General features: G+C 36.0%; 1 protein-coding gene across 1 annotated transcript; it reads right to left on the reverse strand.

Moving 5' to 3' along the window:
* Positions 1–1,535: 1,535 nt before the first annotated feature.
* Positions 1,536–19,623, reverse strand: LOC115225254 (zinc finger protein 431-like). The gene is made up of 5 exons (XM_036513905.1): positions 19,605–19,623; positions 18,678–18,694; positions 17,854–18,074; positions 16,634–16,677; positions 1,536–2,190 (listed from the first exon to the last, which is right to left on the reverse strand). Exons 1-5 carry the CDS (start codon positions 19,621–19,623, stop codon positions 1,619–1,621), a joined length of 873 nt encoding a protein of 290 aa, XP_036369798.1. The 3' UTR covers positions 1,536–1,618.
* Between the last annotated feature and the right edge of the window lie 840 nt (positions 19,624–20,463).

Here is a 20,463-nt window from a genome sequence, read left to right on the forward strand (position 1 = left end):
TACAAAAACTATCTTCCCAGTTAACCTTCCTTTGATATTGCTGCCCCTCATGTGTCCATAGCTTACACTGGATACGGCTTCTGTGCTGGTGGCACGTAAAAAGCACCAACCGATCGTGGCTGCTGCCAGACTCCCCTGGCACCTGTGCCGGTGGCACGTAAAAAGCACCCACTACACTCATGGAGTGGTTGGCGTTAGGAAGGGCATCCAGCTGCAGAAACACTGCCAGATCAGACTAGAGCCTGGTGCAGCCTCCAGGCTTCCCAGACCCTGGTCGAACTGTCCAACCCGTGCTAGCACGGAAAACGGAGATTAAACGATGATGATATGACATATACATCTAGTGCTAAATCTTGAGGACTTTTGTGGGCATTGCATTTCATCTTAAAGCACGTTCATTAAAGTCTGATGATCATCCTGATCTGTGAATGATTTATCCCTAGAAGGAACGAAACTTTGAGAATCAATTTCGGACTTGGCAATCATTAATGACACCTGAGTTCCTTTCAAGCATTAGGCTTCATGAAGGCAAAACGGCTGGTTTCTTTCAAGTGTTGCGCCTCACAGAGGCAATGACCAAGACCTTTGGCATTATGTCGTGCTTCATCAGAAGGCCCTTCAAGCTGAGCAAAAGTCCCAGTCGTGGCAGATACTGATGTCACACAAATTGTCACCAGTACTGGTGACACATAAACATACCCTGCATCTTAACATCTAATACCTTGTGTTTTGTATATTAAATAAGATCAACAAATCAAATAGCTTCAAAATAAACATTTATTGTAGATCAGTTTGGAGAAATGCTACCTTTCTCATACATTGATCAACTGTGTAAATTCTATAGTTTATGTTTGTGTCCCCAGCAAAAGGTTTGTTTGGATGGTCTGCATATAAAATGAGAGAAAAATAATTGAAGAGTAAAACAACTTTATTTTCCTCTCAGTTTATTAAATTTATTCATCAAAATTAATGAGATCAAATTTCAGGAATTGACAAAAAAATAAGCATGCAGTATCATTAACTGCACGGGTTCTCATGGAATATGTTTGGACCATAAGGGGTAAGGCTTTTGAAAAGTATATTGCAGACTCCACCCAATACTATAACAAACAGCAAGAAGCCTCCAGCTTGTGTAGGGCAGTAGCAACAAAGGATGTAGATTCTGGGATCCCTAACCATGTCCAATAGGAAACATCCATAGATGAGAACTGGAATGTCATACATTAGGGTCAAAATGACATATTCACAAAGGGAGAGAAAAAATAAATTTAACTCCTTACCCGGCAGAAACGAATATATTCGTTTTGACTGAAATCGTTTTTTTCTATCTCTGGCGAGTTAACTCGTCAAAAGATAGACTCGCCAAAATCGACAGCAAACGAGTTCCTTCGTCTAAAAACGGGTTAACTCGTTTCTTCCCAAAGCGGTAATTTAAAATCAATATTATTGAATTAAAATTCATAATAAATAAGGTTTGAAATATACCTCGAAATCACCATTCAAAACATAGTAAAATAAAACAATTAAAAAATATGTCTGAAAAAATACATTTATTTTCAAAATAATTGTTGGGTAAGGGGTTAATCAACAATATTTGAATGAAAGATTCACATCATAATTACAGTTTCTCTCCAATATGAGTGTGTTTGTGTCTTACCAAAGAACTTTTTGCAGAGAATGACTTACCACAGACATCACATGGAAATGGTTTCTCACCTGTATGACTGCGTTTGTGCACAGATAATTCACTTTCTCGAGAGTAAGATTTACCACAGACATCACAGTGATATGGTTTCTCACCTGTGTGAATGTATTTATGAGAAGTAAGGCTATTCTTCTGACAGAATGATTTACCACAGATATCACAGTGATATGGCTTCTCATCTGTGTGAATATATTTGTGAGCAATTAGATTACCTTTAAAAGCAAATGATTTGCTACAAATATCACAAGAATATGGTTTCTCTCCTGTATGAATGGATTTGTGATAAGTAAGGCCACTATTCTGAGAGAATGATTTATTGCAGATGTCACATTGATATGGTTTATCTCCTGTGTGAATGTATTTGTGAGAAGTAAGGCCGATCTTCTGAGAGAAAGATTTTCCACAGATATCACACTGATATGGTTTCTCACCTGTATGAATGTATTTGTGAGAAGTAAGGCTACTTTTTTGAGAGAATGATTTACCACAAATAATACAGTAATATGGACTCTCATGGGAATGATTAATTTTATGAATAGTTAAATTACTTCTTCGTGAAAAGGATTTATCACAAATATCACAAGAAAATGGTTTTTCTCCTGTATGAAAGTATTTGTGTGAAGTAAGGCTAATCTGCTGACAGAATGACTTTCCACAGATATTACAGTGATATGGTTTCTCACCTGTGTGAATGTATTTATGAGAGGTTAAAGTACTTCCTAAATAAAATGATTTACCACAGATATCACACTGATATGGTCTCTCTCCTGTATGAATGTATTTGTGTCTAGTTAATCTTTTCTTTACAGCAAATGATTTACCACAGATATCACAGGGATATGGTTTCTCTTCTGAATGAATGTATTTATGTTGAGTTAAGTTAGAGAATGATTTACCACAAATATTACAGTGATATAGTTTCTCACCTGTATGAGTGTATTTATGTGAGGTAAGGTTATTCTTCTGAGAGAAAGACTTTCCACAGATATCACAACAATATGTTTTCTCACCTGTGTGAATGTATTTATGAGAGGTTAAATTGCTTCTTGAAGAAAATGATTTACCACAGATCTCACAGTAATATGGTTTCTCTCCTGTATGAATGTATTTGTGAGAAGTAAGGTTGTGCTTATGGGAGAATGATTTACCACAAATATCACACTGACATGGTTTCTCTCCTGTATGAATGTATTTGTGTCTAGTCAAGGCACCTAGCTGGGAGAATGACTTTCCACAGATATCACAGTGATAAGGTTTGTCTCCTGTATGAGTGTACTTGTGAGAAGTAAGATTCCTTTTAGTTAAAAATGACTTTCCACAGATATCACAGCGATATTGCTTTTCACCTGAATGAATACGTTTGTGAACAGTGAGATTTCCCTTATTAGATAAGTACTTTTTACAGACATCACATTGGTATGATAACTTTTCTCTTTCTTTTGTCATCTCCTGGGAATTCATTATTGTTCTATAGTATAGAAACACAAAATATATTTTTGCTTTCTTTTTTTATATATTTTTTTCTTGATTCAAATACTTCCACAGTTATATATATCCAGCAAATCTGATTTTCATTAATTTTTGAAGATGATAGAAACACCGTCACAGATCTTTCAAAGTTCAAGCAGAAGGTCAAATACTTTTGTAAATATTCCTGGCATTGATGATAAATGTTGCTATTAATTCAAAAGAAATATTTCAGTTATGCCCCATAGATATATTCTATAAACAGGTTTTATATTTATTATTTATAATATCTTCCATTAGTCTTCAAATGATGATCAATATTCATGATGTATCTGATGTAAAAACTCCTTTATACCACTAACATCTCATATTCTGAAATGGCACAGAAACAGTAGAAGATATAGGAAAGACTTAAAAAGCAGAGATTCAACAATAGAAAATATAACTACATTTTCATAATGATAAACTGTTGATATAAAATTTTATCTGAATAATTGATCTTTGATATTCATTCTGTTATTAAAATCTATATATATAAAGCTGAAGTTGTCTGTGTATGGCAGGTCTGGTAGCCTTCAACTAACACTATCTCCTCCGATACCCTGCGGCACAAGTTGACCAAAATTGAGATTACGTTAGAAGGCTTGCTCTTCATTCCGTAGAAGAAAAAAATTCAAATCGGACCACGTTAACACCAAAAATTATTTACGTCAAAAAGGTGCTTTTTTCTTCTATGAAAATCCCTATTTTTTTACGGTTTTTTGACTGCTGTGTCGCCATTTTTCGCTGTATTTCAACCAGAAAAATGTTCACTTAAAGAGAATAACAAGCTACATAATGCAAAATTTTTACTTTTAAAAAATTCCGGCAATCTTTTGTCTCTAGTAAACCTTTCCGTCGATTTCCGTAAAAAATTTAATTTTTTTTTACATATAGGCTTGCGGGAACTTTTGAAGTAATGAGAGCGAAAGAGACTAAGAGAAAGCGATTGTATGACGAGGGAAATTCTTTTGAAGTTACCGTGCATGGGAAGCATTGATGTACATGTGTGTGTGTGTTTGATGGGGTGTGGGAGACAGACAGTATGTTGTGTAAGTGAAGTGCTTCTGTTAGTATGTGTGAAGAGACAGAGTAATGTGTGAAAGAAAGAGATAACTGAAATTTTTTACTCGGTGTATGTGTATATGTATGTATATTACTTCAAAAGTTCCCGCAAGCCCATATGTAAAAAAAAAAATTTTTTTTACGGAAATCGACGGAAAGGTCTACTAGAGACGAAAGATCGCCAAAATTCCAATTCTAAAGGGTCGAAACAAACCCGAGCAACGTCGGGCGAAACTGCGAGTTATACTATCCATCTTTGTGTAATGTCTACATATACACACACTTCCGCTCGTCCACCTTCAAACTACAGAATACGTGGATCACAAAAACGTTTTTGTACTTTAAATTATTCGTTTCTTTTACAGTTTAAGCCATTTGTCGATTCTATCTACAAAAGGTTGTATCTTGTCTTATAGTAGCATCACTGGCCCTATGTTGCGGTCAGCTATTTGTGTTTTATGTTGCAGATAATTTTTTATTCTCGGGAGCTAAAAGTGGACACAACTATTAACTTGGGTCATTTCAATAGAATAAACAGCAAAGTAGCGATACCTCTATAATAAAAGAAACAGCTTTGAATAAACCTAATCAGCAAATGGAAGGTACTACTACCTTAGAAGAGTGGCCGCGGTGCGCGCTAGCTAGACGTGACTAGTCGATTCTACAACGGCTACCTAGCGAAGTAAATAAAACACAAAATAAATAATTTTTTTACACAAACTAAGTAATTTTTTTAAAACAAAGTAAATAAAACACAAATGAATTAATTTTTTTAAACAAAGTAAATAACACACAAAAACACAAAGTAAGGATCGACTAGTCCCGATTAGTTAGCTCGCATGCGCGAGTACGCGCACCGGGACCACTCTTCTTAAGTAGTACCCGAAAGATTGTATCTTGTCTTATAGTAGTATCACTGGCCCCATGTTGCCGTCAGCTATTTGTGTTTCACGATGTTGCAGATAATTATTGATTCCCAGGAGCTAAATAGGCACAGGAGTGGCTGTGTGGTAAGTAGCTTGCTTACCAACCACATGGTTCCGGGTTCAGTCCCAGTGCGTGGCACCTTGGGCAAGTGTCTTCTACTATAGCCTTGGGCCGACCAAAGCCTTGTGAGTGTATTTGGTAGACGGAAACTGAAAGAAGCCTGTCGTATATATATGTATATATATGTGTGTATGCGTGTATGTTTGTGTGTCTGTATTTGTCCCCCTAGCATTGCTTGACAACCGATGCTGGTGTGTTTATGTCCCCGTCACTTAGCGGTTCGGCAAAAGGGACCGATAGAATAAGTACTAGGCTTACAAAGAGTAAGTCCCGGGGTCGAGTGGCTCGATTAAAGGTGGTGCTCCAGCATGGCCGCAGTCAAATGACTGAAACAAGTAAAAGAGTAACTATTAACTTGGGTCATTTTGACAGAATAAACATCAAAGTAGCGACACCTCTACAAATACCATTGTTTTAATAAATATCAATCAGCAAATGGAATATATTCTGTTAAGTAAAGAACTGTTCATGCTTCTTCATTGCCATGACAAATAAAATCCAGGTTTTCTTGGCAGAATTGAAGAACTTTATCGGAGAATAGAAGAAATATCGGTCTCAGACTAGCAACATTTCAAACTTACACTTCTGTCTGGAACTTCGAATTGGCCAGGTTCATTGGCTTTTACTAAAAGTAAAATAAGTATTCGCTCTTACCTGTTAAAATATATAGGCGATCTTACGATATAACTACCGGTGTACTTCCGGAAGTACCGGATACATTTCAAAAAAGTGTTTTTTTTAAAATATATATGGAGGGTTAGGGTTAGGGGGTACTAAGGCGGCGAGCTGGCAGAATCGTTAGCACGCTGGGCAAAATGCTTTGCGGTATTTCGGCTGCCGTGACGTTGTGAGTTCAAATTCCGCCGAGGTCGACTTTGCCTTTCATCCTTTCGGGGTCGATAAATTAAGTACCAGTTACGCACTGGGGTCAATGTAATCGACTTAATACCTATGTTTATCCCCTCTATGTTTAACCCCTTGTGGGTAATAAAGAAGTAGGTATTTCGTCTGCCGTTACGTTCTGAGTTCAAATTCCGCCGAGGTCGACTTTGCCTTTCATCCTTTCGGGGTCGATTAAATAAATACCAGTTACGCTCTGGAGTCGATGTAATCGACTTAATCCATTTGTTTGTCCTTGTTTGTCCCCTCTATGTTTAACCCCTTGTGGGTAGTAAAGAAATAGGTACTACTTGAGAACAGTGCCCGGTGCGCGTACTCGCGCATCCGCGCCAGCTAGTCATGACTAGTCGATCCTTACTTTGTGTTTTTGTGTTATTTACTTTGCTTAAAAAATTATTTACTTTGTGTTTTTGTATTTTATTTAATTTGTTTAACAAAAATTATTTATTTTGTGTTTTATTTACTTTACTAGGTAGTCGTTGTAGGATCGACTACTTACGACTAGCTAGCCCGGATGCGCGTGTACGCGAGTGCGCACACCGGTACCACTGTTCTCTAGTAGTTAGGGGTGGGAGGAGAAAAAATGTTTTATTTTGACACATTCTACCAGTATACGAAGTTTTAAAGTGTTTAGTTAACTAGAAATTGTCTGCCGTTTAAAAGAAAAAGATCTTCACTTTTTTTAAATGCATCCGGTACTTCCGGAAGTACACCGGTACTTATACCGTAAGATCGCCAGTCGTAAGATCGCCAGTACAATAAGCATTAGCTCTTACCTTTTAAAATATAAAAATCAGTGTTAAATGTGAAATATCTTTAATTACATACGACTGTGCTATGCTACCAAAGCAAAAAAAATTCCTGACACGCCTCGCTACACTCTATTGAGAAATAGACACTTCGAAAAACCCACACGGAAAGTCAATGAAACGAACTAGAACATCCGGATGTTGCGTAGCTCGTATTATTTTGTTGTATGCTGAGGCAGCGAGCTGGCAGAATCGTTGACTGAATTCCGGTGACCTCCTAATGTGCTACAAAACCCATTTTGGGGTCTGGAAAACAGGGTTGGGTGAGGTGGAAGCCTCGGAAATTCCACCCCCACCCCCCATTGATCTTATCACATGCACGATTTTCGCTAAGAAAAAAACCCCGGATTTTTTGCATGGAATCAAGTACATCTGACCTCATAATATGCTGCAAACCCCTTATTTTTGTGTGTGTGTGGGGGGAAACCGGACTCCCTTATATCCCGTTATTATTGGAAATTTTTATTTTTCATTGACTGAATTCCGGTGATCTAATATGCTACAAAATCCTTTTCTGGGTCCAGAAAACGGGGTGGAAACCTCGGAAATTTCACCCCCATTTTCAAATATTTTTTGCTACAGGTAAACTTCGTCACCTACTCTCTCTCTCTCTCTCTCTCTCTCTCTCTATATATATATATATATATATATATATATCCCCACAGAAAAACGTATAATTCGGCGCCAAAAACTGCAAAAAGGAAATCTATTTTTTGGCGCCGAAATGTGTTTCTTTTTAATATGTAGCTTTCCATACTGGCATGGGACAGTTTGGCTGAGGACTGGCAAGCCAGGAAAATCTATTCAGGATTATTATATATATATTATACCCAGTGATTTTAAGAGGTAGGAAAATATATTTTGTTAATATTTTACTCCATTTCACTCATACATGCAAAAACTCTAACGTAAAGATGAATTTATCGTCTACCTCTCGACATTTCGTTACCACTAACTTCTGTAACCTCTGCATTTTTATTTATTCATTTCAAACTTCTTTGAATTTTCAATCGAATGTAATCTATACTCTTTCGCAAACGTATTTCTGCAAAATGTTATCTAAAATTATGGTTCCGGGTTCAGTCCCACTGCGTGGCACCTTGGGCGAGTGTCTTCTGCTATAGTCTCGGGTCGACCAATGCCTTGTGAGTGAATTTGGTAGACGGAAACTGAAAGAAGCCTGTCGTATGTGTGTGTATGTATATATATATATATATATATATATATACATATATATGTGTGTGTATGTTTGTGTGTCTGTGTCTGTCCCCCTAGCATTGCTTGACAACCGATGCTGATGTATTTACGTCCCCGTTACGTAGCGGTTCGACAAAACAGAGCGATAGAATAAGTACTGGGCTTACAACGAATAAGTCTCGGGGTCGATTTGTTCGATTAAAGGCGGTGCTCCAGCATGGCCGCAGTCAAAATGACTGAAACAAGTAAAAGAGTATGCTGTATTATCCGTTGCATGGGTTGAGCTGGGATGTATTTGGACAAAAGGTAGGATACGGATAAAGCTTTTGAAAAGTATTTCCTACTCTACACCCAAAACTGTGACAAACAGCAATAAGCCTCCAGCTAGTGCCAGAATATGTGGGCAGTAGCACAAAGGGTGCAGATCCTGGGACCCCTGAGTGTGTCCAGCAGAGGATAACTGATCACGGCTGGGAACTGGAGTGTAATACATTTGTGTCAAAATAATATATCCTCAAGAAAACAGAGCAAATTAATATAATCAATATTGTTTGAATAAAAAACACATCATAATTAGTGAGTTGATGCAAATGAGGAAAATGTGAAAAATGAATTTATTTTGTAAAAAGTAATACATTTGCTGTATTTTATTCAGCAGGACATCTGTTTTATCATTGATATTGTTATTGATCAATATGAATAAGTATATGTTTAGTTAAGGTAGATTATTGAGAGAATGACTTAGCACAGATTACACAGTCATAAGAATCTTCTCCTGTATGAATATGTTTGTGTTTAGTTTATTATTTCTCTCTATGAAAGAATGACTTGTCACAGATGTCACAGTGATATGATTTCTCTCCTGTATGAATGTATTTGTGATGAGTTCAATATTGTTCCACAGAGAATGATTTACCACAGATATCACAGCAATAGAGTTTCTCTCCCGTACGAATACATTTATGAGTATATATAGCAATACTATATATGAGTATATATTATCAAAATTGAAATCGATCAACATCAATGGAAATTGTAGCTGTGATACCAGTGCCGGTGGCATGTAAGAGAAGCATCCGAATGGGGCTGTTGCCAGCGCTGCCCCGACTGGCCTCCGTGCTGGTGGCACGTAAAAAGCACCCACTATACTCACGAGTGGTTGGCGTTAGGAAGGGCATCCAGCTGTAGAAACATTGCCAGATCAGACTGGGCCTGGTGCAGCCTTCTGGCTTCCCAGACCCCAGTTGAACCGTCCAACCCATGCATGGAAAGCGGATGCTAAACAATGATGATGATGATAGCACATTCTTGAGAGAATGATTTGCTGCAGATATCCCAGTGGTATAGTTTCTCTCTGGTATGAGTGAACTTGTGATTAGTTAAGTATTTTCATTCACAGAATGATTTACTGCAGATATCACAGTGCATCTTAATTTCTTCTTTTGCTGGTGTCTCAAATTTAGGTTAAATCAGTGTTTCTCAAAGGGTTGTGAGTGTATATGGGATGGTCGGACAACTTATTTTGACAAAATTTGGTTTAAATGTTTGACAACTCAGCACCGTCCATTGGACAGAGAGCATTTTGCTCATATATATATATGGTTCCGGGTTCAGTCCCAGTACGTGACAATTTGGGCAAGTGTCTTCTACTATAGCCTCGGGCCGACCAAAGCCTTGTGAGTGGATTTGGTAGACGGAAACTGAAAGAAGCCCGTCGTATATATGTGTATATATATGTGCATGTGTGTTTGTGGTTCTATGTTTGTCCCCCTAGCATTGCTTGACAACCGATGCTGGTGTGTTTATGTCCCTGTCACTTAGCGGTTCGGCAAAAGAGACTGATAGAATAAGTACTAGGCTTACAAAGAATAAGTCCCGGGGTCGAGTTGCTTGATTAAAGGCGGTGCTCCAGCATGGCTGCAGTTAAATGACTGAAACAAGTAAAAGAGTATATATGTTTGTGTGTGTGTATATATATATGGTAATTGTTCATTTTATTAATGTAAAAAAAGTAAATAAAAGTGGGGAGGAGGGTAAGTAGTAAAAGAAGCAAAGGAACATAAACAAGTCAACTTAAAGATGTCATTAAACTGAACAATTACCACATTTTTGTCCATTTTTTCCATCCTTGTTTTTGTATACATTTGCTGCTTTCTTCCAAGGAATCTAAAGCTCATAGCTTAGTTTTTCCTTGGGGCTGGCCAGATTGGAGCAATATCAAGAATAATCAGTCGAAATTGCGAGGATAATCTGGTACTTGACTGAAGATAGAAAACTTCGTATGACCCATCCTTGTTTTGTTTGTATCGTCTATCTGGATGTTTTGTTGTCCCTTTCTTATATCACCTAACTGTCTGGATGTTTTGCGTTCTTCTCCCATTTTCTATTTATATATATATGTATATATATATATATATATATATACACACACACACACACAGATACAGGGTAAAGAATTATTAATTTAATAATTAATAACTTTTACCAAGTAGTTTCGGTATGGAAAGAAAACCATCATCGGTAGAACCTTTTATAAAAAGTTTTTTTATATATAATTAAATATAATTAAGGACTTAGCAACAAGTTGCTTCACCACATACCAAAAATTTAGAAATTGCAGCCAAAAGACAGCTCATTTCCTTTTTACTACAGATATGACTCCACGGTGAAGTAACTTGTTGCTTAACCCTTAATTATATTTAATTATATATATATATATATATATATGTATAGTTTTTTGCAATGCTAATGATTTTTTAATATTTTTCAGATCCAGTAATGGTGTTCACTCAACCAGAAAAGGCGTTTTGCATCCTTGAATTTGCAAAAACTGAATCATGGACACTTGTTCAACATGCATTTCACACAAAATTCCGAAAAGAGGCTCCAGAAAGAAAGTCCATATTGAGATGGTAATTTCATGAAGGATGGCTAATTGTACCCAGCTAAGAGAACAGGATGCCCCTCTACTTCAGATGATACGGTTGAGCGAGTTCGAACTGCCTTCGATCGGAGACCCTGTAAATCGATCAGAAGAGCCAGTAGGGACTTCATTTTCCAACAGGACGGGAGACTCAGGGTTAGACAGTCTCTGAACACAACACTTCCAGACAGATGGATGGTCTGGGCGAGATGATTGCATTCTTATGCCCTGGCCTCCCAGGTCTCCAGATCTCACACCTTGCGATTTCGTTTTGTGAAAGGACTGGTCTATGTGTCTCCTCTTTCAAAAGACGTGGATGAACTGAAGGTCCCAATTGCAACTATCGACAACGCAATGCTGGAACGCATTGGACTTGATGTGTGCCGTGTCCCCAACGGTGCTCACATTGAACTTCTTTGAACATTCCTTAAAAAACTTGAAACTGCAAACTTTCAGAATATATCAGATGTGTTCTTATATCCTTAATAGTTTACGAGATATTCAATGTCAAAATGTGCCCAAGACTTCTGGAACACCCTGTATATATATATATATATATAAAATTAGAAAAAAAACACATTTTATCAATTCAAAATGAACAATTAAATTACACCATCTAGAAAATTACATATAATAGAAATATTGAAATTAAAATAACAATAAAATACCAATGATTAAGTAAATTGCAAAAAAATAATAAAAACGTATGTAATTCGTAGAATACGTTTTTATTATTTTTTGCAATTTACTTAATCATTGGTATTTTATTGTTATTTTAATTTTAAAATTTTCTAGATGTTGTAATTCAATTGTTCATTTTGAATTGATTAAAGGTGGGGTTTTTTTCTAATTTTTTATATATATATATTATATTGTGTGAAATTTGATTTAGTATTTTTAAATTGAATTTTTTTTCCCTGTAAGTTAGGATTAATATTCCCTGAAATAATTATTATATATATATATATATATATATATATATATATGTTGGGCTGCCACTGTGAGATCCTGAAGCAATAACAGCATGATAAAAGATATTTTTAGCAAAGACTAAAACCTTAATAAGCTGGAAAGCAAATACACGTGCAATAAACACAAGAAATGTACAGAAAATAGATGAGGTCAGATGCATTTTACTTAGAAGAAGGTGATGAGAACAGAATTCAGGAATCTGGGGAACACAGACTCAAGATTCAGTAAATTTTGGGCAATCCTTTTAGACAAATATTTCACAAGAATATTGTTTCTCTGCTGCGTGAATGTATCTATGAGAGGTTAAACTGCTTTGAGAAAAAAATGATTTACACAGATATATCACAGGGATATGGATTGTCTCTTGTATGAGTGGCTTCATGCTGAGATAATTTCCTTTTATGAGAGAATGCCATACCACAGATATTACATTGATATTGCTTCTCTCTTGTATGAATGGATTTGTGTCTAATAAGGTTAGATTTTTGGGAGAATGATTTACCACAAATATCACACTAATATGATTTCTCTCTTGTATGAATGGATTTGTGATAAGTAAGGTTAGATTTTTGAGAGAATGATTTACCACAAATATCAGTCATGGTTTCTCTCTCGTATCAATGGATTTGTGTCTAGTAAGGTTAGATTTTTGAGAGAATGATTTACCACAAATATCACACTAATATGATTTCTCTCTTGTATGAATGGATTTGTGATAAGTAAGGTTAGATTTTTGAGAGAATGATTTACCACAAATATCAGTCATGGTTTCTCTCTTGTATCAATGGATTTGTGTCTAATAAGGTTAGATTTTTGAAAGAATGATTTACCACAAATATCACACTAATATGATTTCTCTCTTGTATGAATGGATTTGTGATAAGTAAGGTTAGATTTTTGAGAGAATGATTTACCACAAATATCAGTCATGGTTTCTCTCTTGTATCAATGGATTTGTGTCTAGTAAGGTTAGATTTTTGAGAGAATGATTTACCACAAATATCACACTGATATGATTTCTCTCTCGTATGAATGGATTTGTGATAAGTAAGGTTAGATTTTTGGGAGAATGATTTACCACAAATATCAGTCATGTGGTTTCTCTCTTGTGTAAATGGATTTGTGATAAGTAAGGCTACTCCTATGATAGAATGATTTACCACAAATATCACACTGATATGGCCTATCATTAGTATGCGTAAGTTCATGAGAAGTTAATTTACTTTTTATTACGAAGGATTTACCACAGATATTGCAGTGATATGGTTTCTTTCCTATATGAATGGATTTGTGATAAGAAAGGCTACTCCTATAAGAGAATGATTTACCACCACAAATATCACACTGATATGGCCTATCATTTGTATGAGTAAGTTCATGAGAAGTTAAATTACTTCTTACTATGAAGGATTTAACACAAATATTGAAGTGATATGGTTTCTCTCCTGTATGAATGGATTTGTGAGAAGTAAGGTTACTTTTCACCAAAAAAGACTTTCCACAGATATCACAATGATATTGCTTTCCACCTGCATGGATACGTTTGTGAACAGTGAGATTTTCCTGACTAGATATAAACTTTTTACAGATATCACATTGGTATGACAATTCTTTTTCTTTTGTCATCTCTTGAGGATTCATTATTGTTCTCCAGTAGACAAGCACAAAATGCAGTTTTTCTTTCTTCTTTATATATTTCTCTGTTGATACAAGAACTTCTACAGCTATAATTATAGCAAATCTGATCTTTGTGAATATCTGAAGCTAATACAAACACCTTTGCAAATTTTTCCAAGTATACTTTTACCTAAGAGTGGGTGGGAGTATCAGGGATAAAAAGATGTTGGTGACAAGATGCAAGGGAAAAAAGCCACACAAAGTAAGAGACGATGTATGGAAGGTGTCAAGAGGTTGGGAATGCAGTTATATGTGTGTGTGGGTGTCACCAGAAGTACATCACACATCTACCTATTGAAACTAAAATTTATATATATATACATATGAGTAAAACGCCCACCTTCCAATGGACGGTGCTGAATCAGATCTGCTGAATAAAGAGTAATCAGTGTTTTCTTTTCATTGAAAAATAATTAAGCATGTCTTTATTTCAATAAAATTTTTGATTATGTTAAATGAAGTTAAGGCAAAAAATAAACTTCTTGAGAAACCAAATAGTCTTTCCTTCCTTCATGCCAAGTTTGAAGAGAATATCTCTTTTGCATCTTACCTTTTTGCTCTCTTAGATATACTGCATTTTGTGGCATTACTTCAAGCCAGCCGGCTTTTTTTTGCGCAAACTGCACATGCATTTTTCTCGTGTACAACAGCTGATCAGTATCAAACACAACACCTGATGTACCTGTGCATACAAATGCATGTTCCCATGGCTTTCTCGATCGCATTATCACCTGCAATCAATTTTTGTAATTTTTTGAAGACTTCTACACATCAAATTTGAGCGCAATCGGATGGAGGATGCCCAAGATCCTGGAAGACACACAGACAGAACGGATTTTATATTGTTAGAATACGTCCGTACGCAAGGAGTTTGGTGACATATTTCTCCTCTTGTACAGCGCACGGCCGCATCCCAACATAACCCCTCTCTCTCTTTCGGAGAGGCACTGAGCAGCTATACGCACACATACACACACGGCAGTAACTTCCACCTACCGAATTCAATCACAAAGCTCGGTCGGCTCGAGGCTATAGTGGAAGATACCTACCCAAAGTGCCATGCAGTGGGACTGAACCCGAAACCTTGTAGCTAGGAAGCAAGCTCCCTAACCACACAGTAACAATGTATATAAGCCATAATACATGTTTAATATACAGTGCCAAAGTAAATGAATAAAGGATGCCAAAAACCATTCTACTTTTATAAAGAGAATATAGACAGTGTACAAAGTGATTTGTTATTATTAGCGTAGTGTTGTGTCATGAATGCATGCTTATAATATTTGTGTTTATGTGTGCGACAGAAGAACAGAATAAGGTGGATGCGAATACAACAGAGCATAAGAGAAATCTCAACAATTTGAGTTAAAATGGAGTTATTTTACCAGTTCATCTAGTACACGATAATGAGTTCTATACAAGATTTGAGTCTTGGAGCGGAGATTAGTTGAGTCACTTGTGCATATTTTTCTCTTGATATAGATTTTCTTTCAGATATATATACTGCAACTGTTTTTCCGTGGTGAGATATTCACACTAACAGCATGAGTGAATCTGTATTTATCTTGTGTACAAGTTGAAATCTTCGTAGATGGAGACGATGTTGGTGATGACGTTCTGTCTGTCACTGGTTTACAATAGCGTCTTCATAGAATGGTTGGCTTGGCTGTCGTCTGCCTTTCGAACTGGAACATGGTTGAGTAAGCTCTGTGTGGTCTCCGACCAAGACCTTAAAAGGTCTTAAGCTGAAAGATGGTGAATCGCGAGTTTAAAGAGTTACAATGGCTCAAATGAAAGGTCCTATCTGAAAGCCGTGATTGGTCAGTTTACATACTGGCGCGAAATAAGTAGAAACAGACCGCGCTTAGATGCTAACCAATCAGATCAGTGGACACAACAAGGTTAAACTAGCCAAAGATGTTTGTAATCTCAAACAAGATCATTCCTAATGTTTTTCTCAAACAGTGAAGATAGCAATATTGCTACAATATAATAGTTGTGTGTGTGTGTGTGTAAGCATTGTGCAGTAAATGTACTGAAGTTATTGAGTCCAGTCACAGAGTAGCCAAATGTTTTGCATCTACAAATGCTTTGTGAATGCAGAAGCATTGAAGACTCTATAATCCAACATTAAACCTAATGTTGGGCTGCCCCTGGGAGCTCCACTATGTTGATTGACTTCTTGTTTTAGCTGAATAAATAATGGCATGAGAAAAGAAATTTCAGGTATGGAAGCAAGAACTGCAATTTGTGGAACTTATATTTCATGGAACGAACAAAGACTTAGTTAATAAGTTTGAAAGCAAACAATCCTTTCAGGGAAATGGCCCTGCTTGACATGTGGAAAAGGCAAAAGTAGAAACTCCATCAGGTGTACCTCATGCAAGCTATGTACACATAAGAGGTGCTGCAATGTTAGAGGAATGTCAACATGGAAAATAGTCTTTGTGTGTGGTAGATGTACACGTGCAATAAACACAAGAAATGTACAGAAAATAGATGAAGGTGATGAGAACAGAATTCAGGAATCTGGGGCACACAGACTCTAGATTCAATAAATGTTGGGCAATACTTTTAGACAAATATTTCACAAGAATATTGTTTCTCTGCTGCGTGAATGTATCTATGAGAGGTCAAACTGCCTTGAGAAAAAAATGATTTACACAGACATATCACAGGGATATGGATTATCTCTTGTATGAGTGGCTTCATGCTGAGATAATTTCCTTTTATGAGAGAATGCCATACCACAGATATTACATTGATATTGCTTCTCTCTTGTATGAATGGATTTATGAGAGGTTACAGTACTCAGCTGAGAGAATGATTTACCACAAATATCACATTGATATGGTTTCTTCCCTGTATGAGTGTATTTGTGATGAGTAACGTTAGTTTTTTGAGAGAATGATTTACCACAAATATCACAAGAATATGGTTTCTCTCCCGTATGAGTGAATTTGTGATAAGTAAGGCTACTCTTACGACAGAATGATTTACCACATATATCACACTGATAAGGCCTCTCATTAGTATGCGTAAGCTCATGATTAGTTAAAGTACTTCTTACTGCAAAGGATTTACCACAAATATTGCAGTGATATGGTTTCTCCCCCGTATGAATGAATTTGTGATAAGAAAGGCCACTCTTATGAGAGAATGATTTACAACAAATATCACACTGATAAGGCCTCTCATTTGTATGAGTAAATTTATGAGAAGTTAAATTACTTCTCACTACAAACGATTTACCACAGATATCGCAGTGATATGGTTTCTCTCCTGTATGAATGGATTTGTGATAAGTAAGGCTACTCCTATAAGAGAATGATTTACCACAAATATCACACTGATAAGGCCTCTCATTTGTATGAGTGAGTTCATGAGAAGTTAATTTACTTCTTATTACAAAGGATTTACCACAAATATCACAGTTATATGGTTTTTCTCCTGTATGAATGGTTTTGTGAGAAGTAAATTTACCTTTTTCAGAGAATGACTTACCACAAATATCACACTGATATGGCCTCTTGTAAGTATGAGTAAGTTCATGAGAAGTTAAAGTGCTTCTTATTACAAAGGATTTATCACAGATATTGCAGTGATATGGTTTCTCTCCTGTATGAATGGATTTGTGGTAAGTAAGGCTATTTTTATGAGAGAATGATTTACCACAAATATCACACTGATATGGTTTCTCTCCTGTATGAATGGGTTTGTGTTTAGTAAGATTACATTTTTGAGAGAATGATTTACCACAAATATCACACTGATATGGCCTCTTGTTAGTATGTGTAAATTCATGAGAAGTTAAATTACTTCTAACTGCAAAGGATTTACCACAAATATCACATCGATATGGTTTCTCTCCTGTATGAATGGATTTGTGATAAGTAAGACTCGTCCTATAGGAGAATGATTTACTACATATATCACACTGATATGGCTTCTCGTTAGCATGAGTAAATTCATGATCAGTTAAATCACTTCTTATTACAAAGGATTTATCACAAATATTGCAGTGATATGGTTTATCTCCTGTATGAATGTACTTGTGAGTGGTAAGGTTACCTTTTCGAGTGAATGATTTACCACAAATATCACACTGATATGGCCTCTCATTAGTATGAGAAAGTTGATGAGCAGTTAAATAACTTCTTAAGAAAAAGGATTTATCACAGATATCGCATTGATATGGTTTCTCTTCTGCATGAATGGATCTGTGAGAAGTAAGGCTACTCCTATGAGCGTATGATATACCACAAATATCACACTGATAAGGTTTCTCTCCAGTATGAATGTATTTGTGAGAAGTAAGGCCACTCCTATGGGAGAATGATTTACCACAGATATCACAAGAATATGGTTTCTCTCCTGTATGAATGTATTTGTGAGAAGTAAGGCTACTTTTCCGTAAAAAAGACTTTCCACAGACATCACAGTGATATTGCTTCTCTCCAGCATGAATACGTTTGTGAACAGAGAGATTTCCCTTACTACATAAACTTTTTACAGATATCACATTGGTATGATAATTTTTCTCTTTCTTTTGGCATCTCTTGAGGATTCATTATTGTTCTCCAGTACACAAGCACAAAATGTATTTTTTTCTTTCTTCTTTATATATTTCTCTGTTGATTCAAATTCTTCTACAGCTATAATCACAGCTGATCTGATCTTTGTGAATATCTGAAGGTAATACAAACACCTTTGCAGATTTCTCCAAGTTCAAGCAGCAGGTCAAATACTTATTTCAGTTATTTACCAGAGATTTTTTATAGAAACAGGGTGATATATATTATTTATAATATCTTCCATTAGTTTTCAAATGATGATCAATGTTCATGATGTATCTGATGTAAAAACTCCTTTATACCACTAACATCTCATATTCTGAAATGACACAGAAACAGTAGAAGATATAGGAAAGACTTAAAAAGCAGAGATTCAACAATAGAAAATATAACTATTTTCATAATCATAAACTGTGGACATAAACTTTTACCCCAATAATTAGTCTTTGAAATTTATTTTGTTATTAAAATTATATGATACAACCTTGTGTAATGTCCACATATGCACAGCCTTCAGCTCGTCCACCTTCAAGTATTATGTAAAATGCTAAACTACAAAATACTGGACAATAACATTCTACTGTCTTAGGAAACATGATAAGTCACTGTTGTTTAGCCCTAGGTCACCCCTCACTGAGTAGATCCATTCAGGAAATTAGTGTTCACGAGTGTCATGACCTTTAGAACAGATCAAACATAAACATCACTATAATTTAGTCACTAACCACAATACAGACACACACACACACACATATATACTGGGCTGCCCCTGTGAGATCCTCTATGCTGATCATCTTACACCTGAATCAATACCAGCAAGAGAAAAGAAATTTCAGGTGTGTAAGCAGGGTCTGCAATTAGTGGGCCTTAGAGTTAATTCGGCAGAGACCAAAGTCTTAATAAGTTAGTAAGCGGACAAATCCTACAGGGAAATGGCCCTGCTTGAAATATGGAAAAGGAATATGAAGAAACTCGATAAGGTGTAGCCAGTGCAAGTTATGGATACATAAGATGTGCAGCAATATTAGAGGAACGTCAACACGAAAAATAGTAGATGTACATGTGCAATAAATACAAGAAAATAGATGCTGTCAAACGTGGAGTGGATAGCGAGTGCTAACTTAGAAATAGTTGGTAGAATGTAACAAGTTAGGGAGCAAAAGACTTGCCTCAGTGGGGTTTTGTCTCTGAAGACCCTCTGCTGTTCAGTTCTGTCGAGAATTTCCTACCATTGTTATATTTTAACATTTTATCAGTGACTAGGAAATATATTTTCCACACATTCACTCTCACATGGTTACCATCTATTCAATGGCTCCATCACATATTCTCCAGATAACCACCATCATTAGCATTTAATGAACAAACGTATCCCTTCGTTTATCTCTCTCATCACTGTATTTTCTATATTAAAAAATGTCATCAAATTATATAACTTGCAAACAAACATTTATTGTTTGGAGAAATGTGTAACTTTTATCAAACATTGATCAAGTGTGAATTCTATGCTGTATCATCAATTGTATAGGCTCATAAGGGACATGTTTGGATAGGGTTGCCAGATTAGAAAACCATGTATACGGGACACTTAAAATCTCTCTGTATATATAAATTTATACATGCCTACACATGCAATATATTACATAAAAACAGAGAGATAAGTTAAAAACATAATGCAATTTTTTTAATGGGTTATGAAGTCAAAATTATTTAATACAAGCTAAAAAAATTGGTGCAGCATCATTCATTTTTCTCTAGCAGAGATAAATAAATACTTGGCCAGGTACAAGTGTAGATAGTTTGAAGGGATACTAGGCTATTACAAATCGCCGGGTGCATGTATGCTGTCAACAAAGTTTTCTTTGTGGTTTATCATGTAATGCTGAGAACTTAATGTTTGTATATCTTTGGAAGCCGTCCAAGAATCACTGTACATAACTGAGTCAGGTTTGATGTATTTTTGAATTAGTGGAAGCAATGTCGCTTTGTCACGCTTCTGACCAGTCACAGGAACAACAAAGCGACGTTTGCTAATCCGCTCAATTCCAGCGAACAACCAAACATAAACATTTTAATTGGAATATACAA

Source organism: Octopus sinensis, linkage group LG27 (genome assembly GCF_006345805.1).
Source record: "Octopus sinensis linkage group LG27, ASM634580v1, whole genome shotgun sequence".
In the NCBI taxonomy this organism is placed as follows: domain Eukaryota; kingdom Metazoa; phylum Mollusca; class Cephalopoda; order Octopoda; family Octopodidae; genus Octopus; species Octopus sinensis.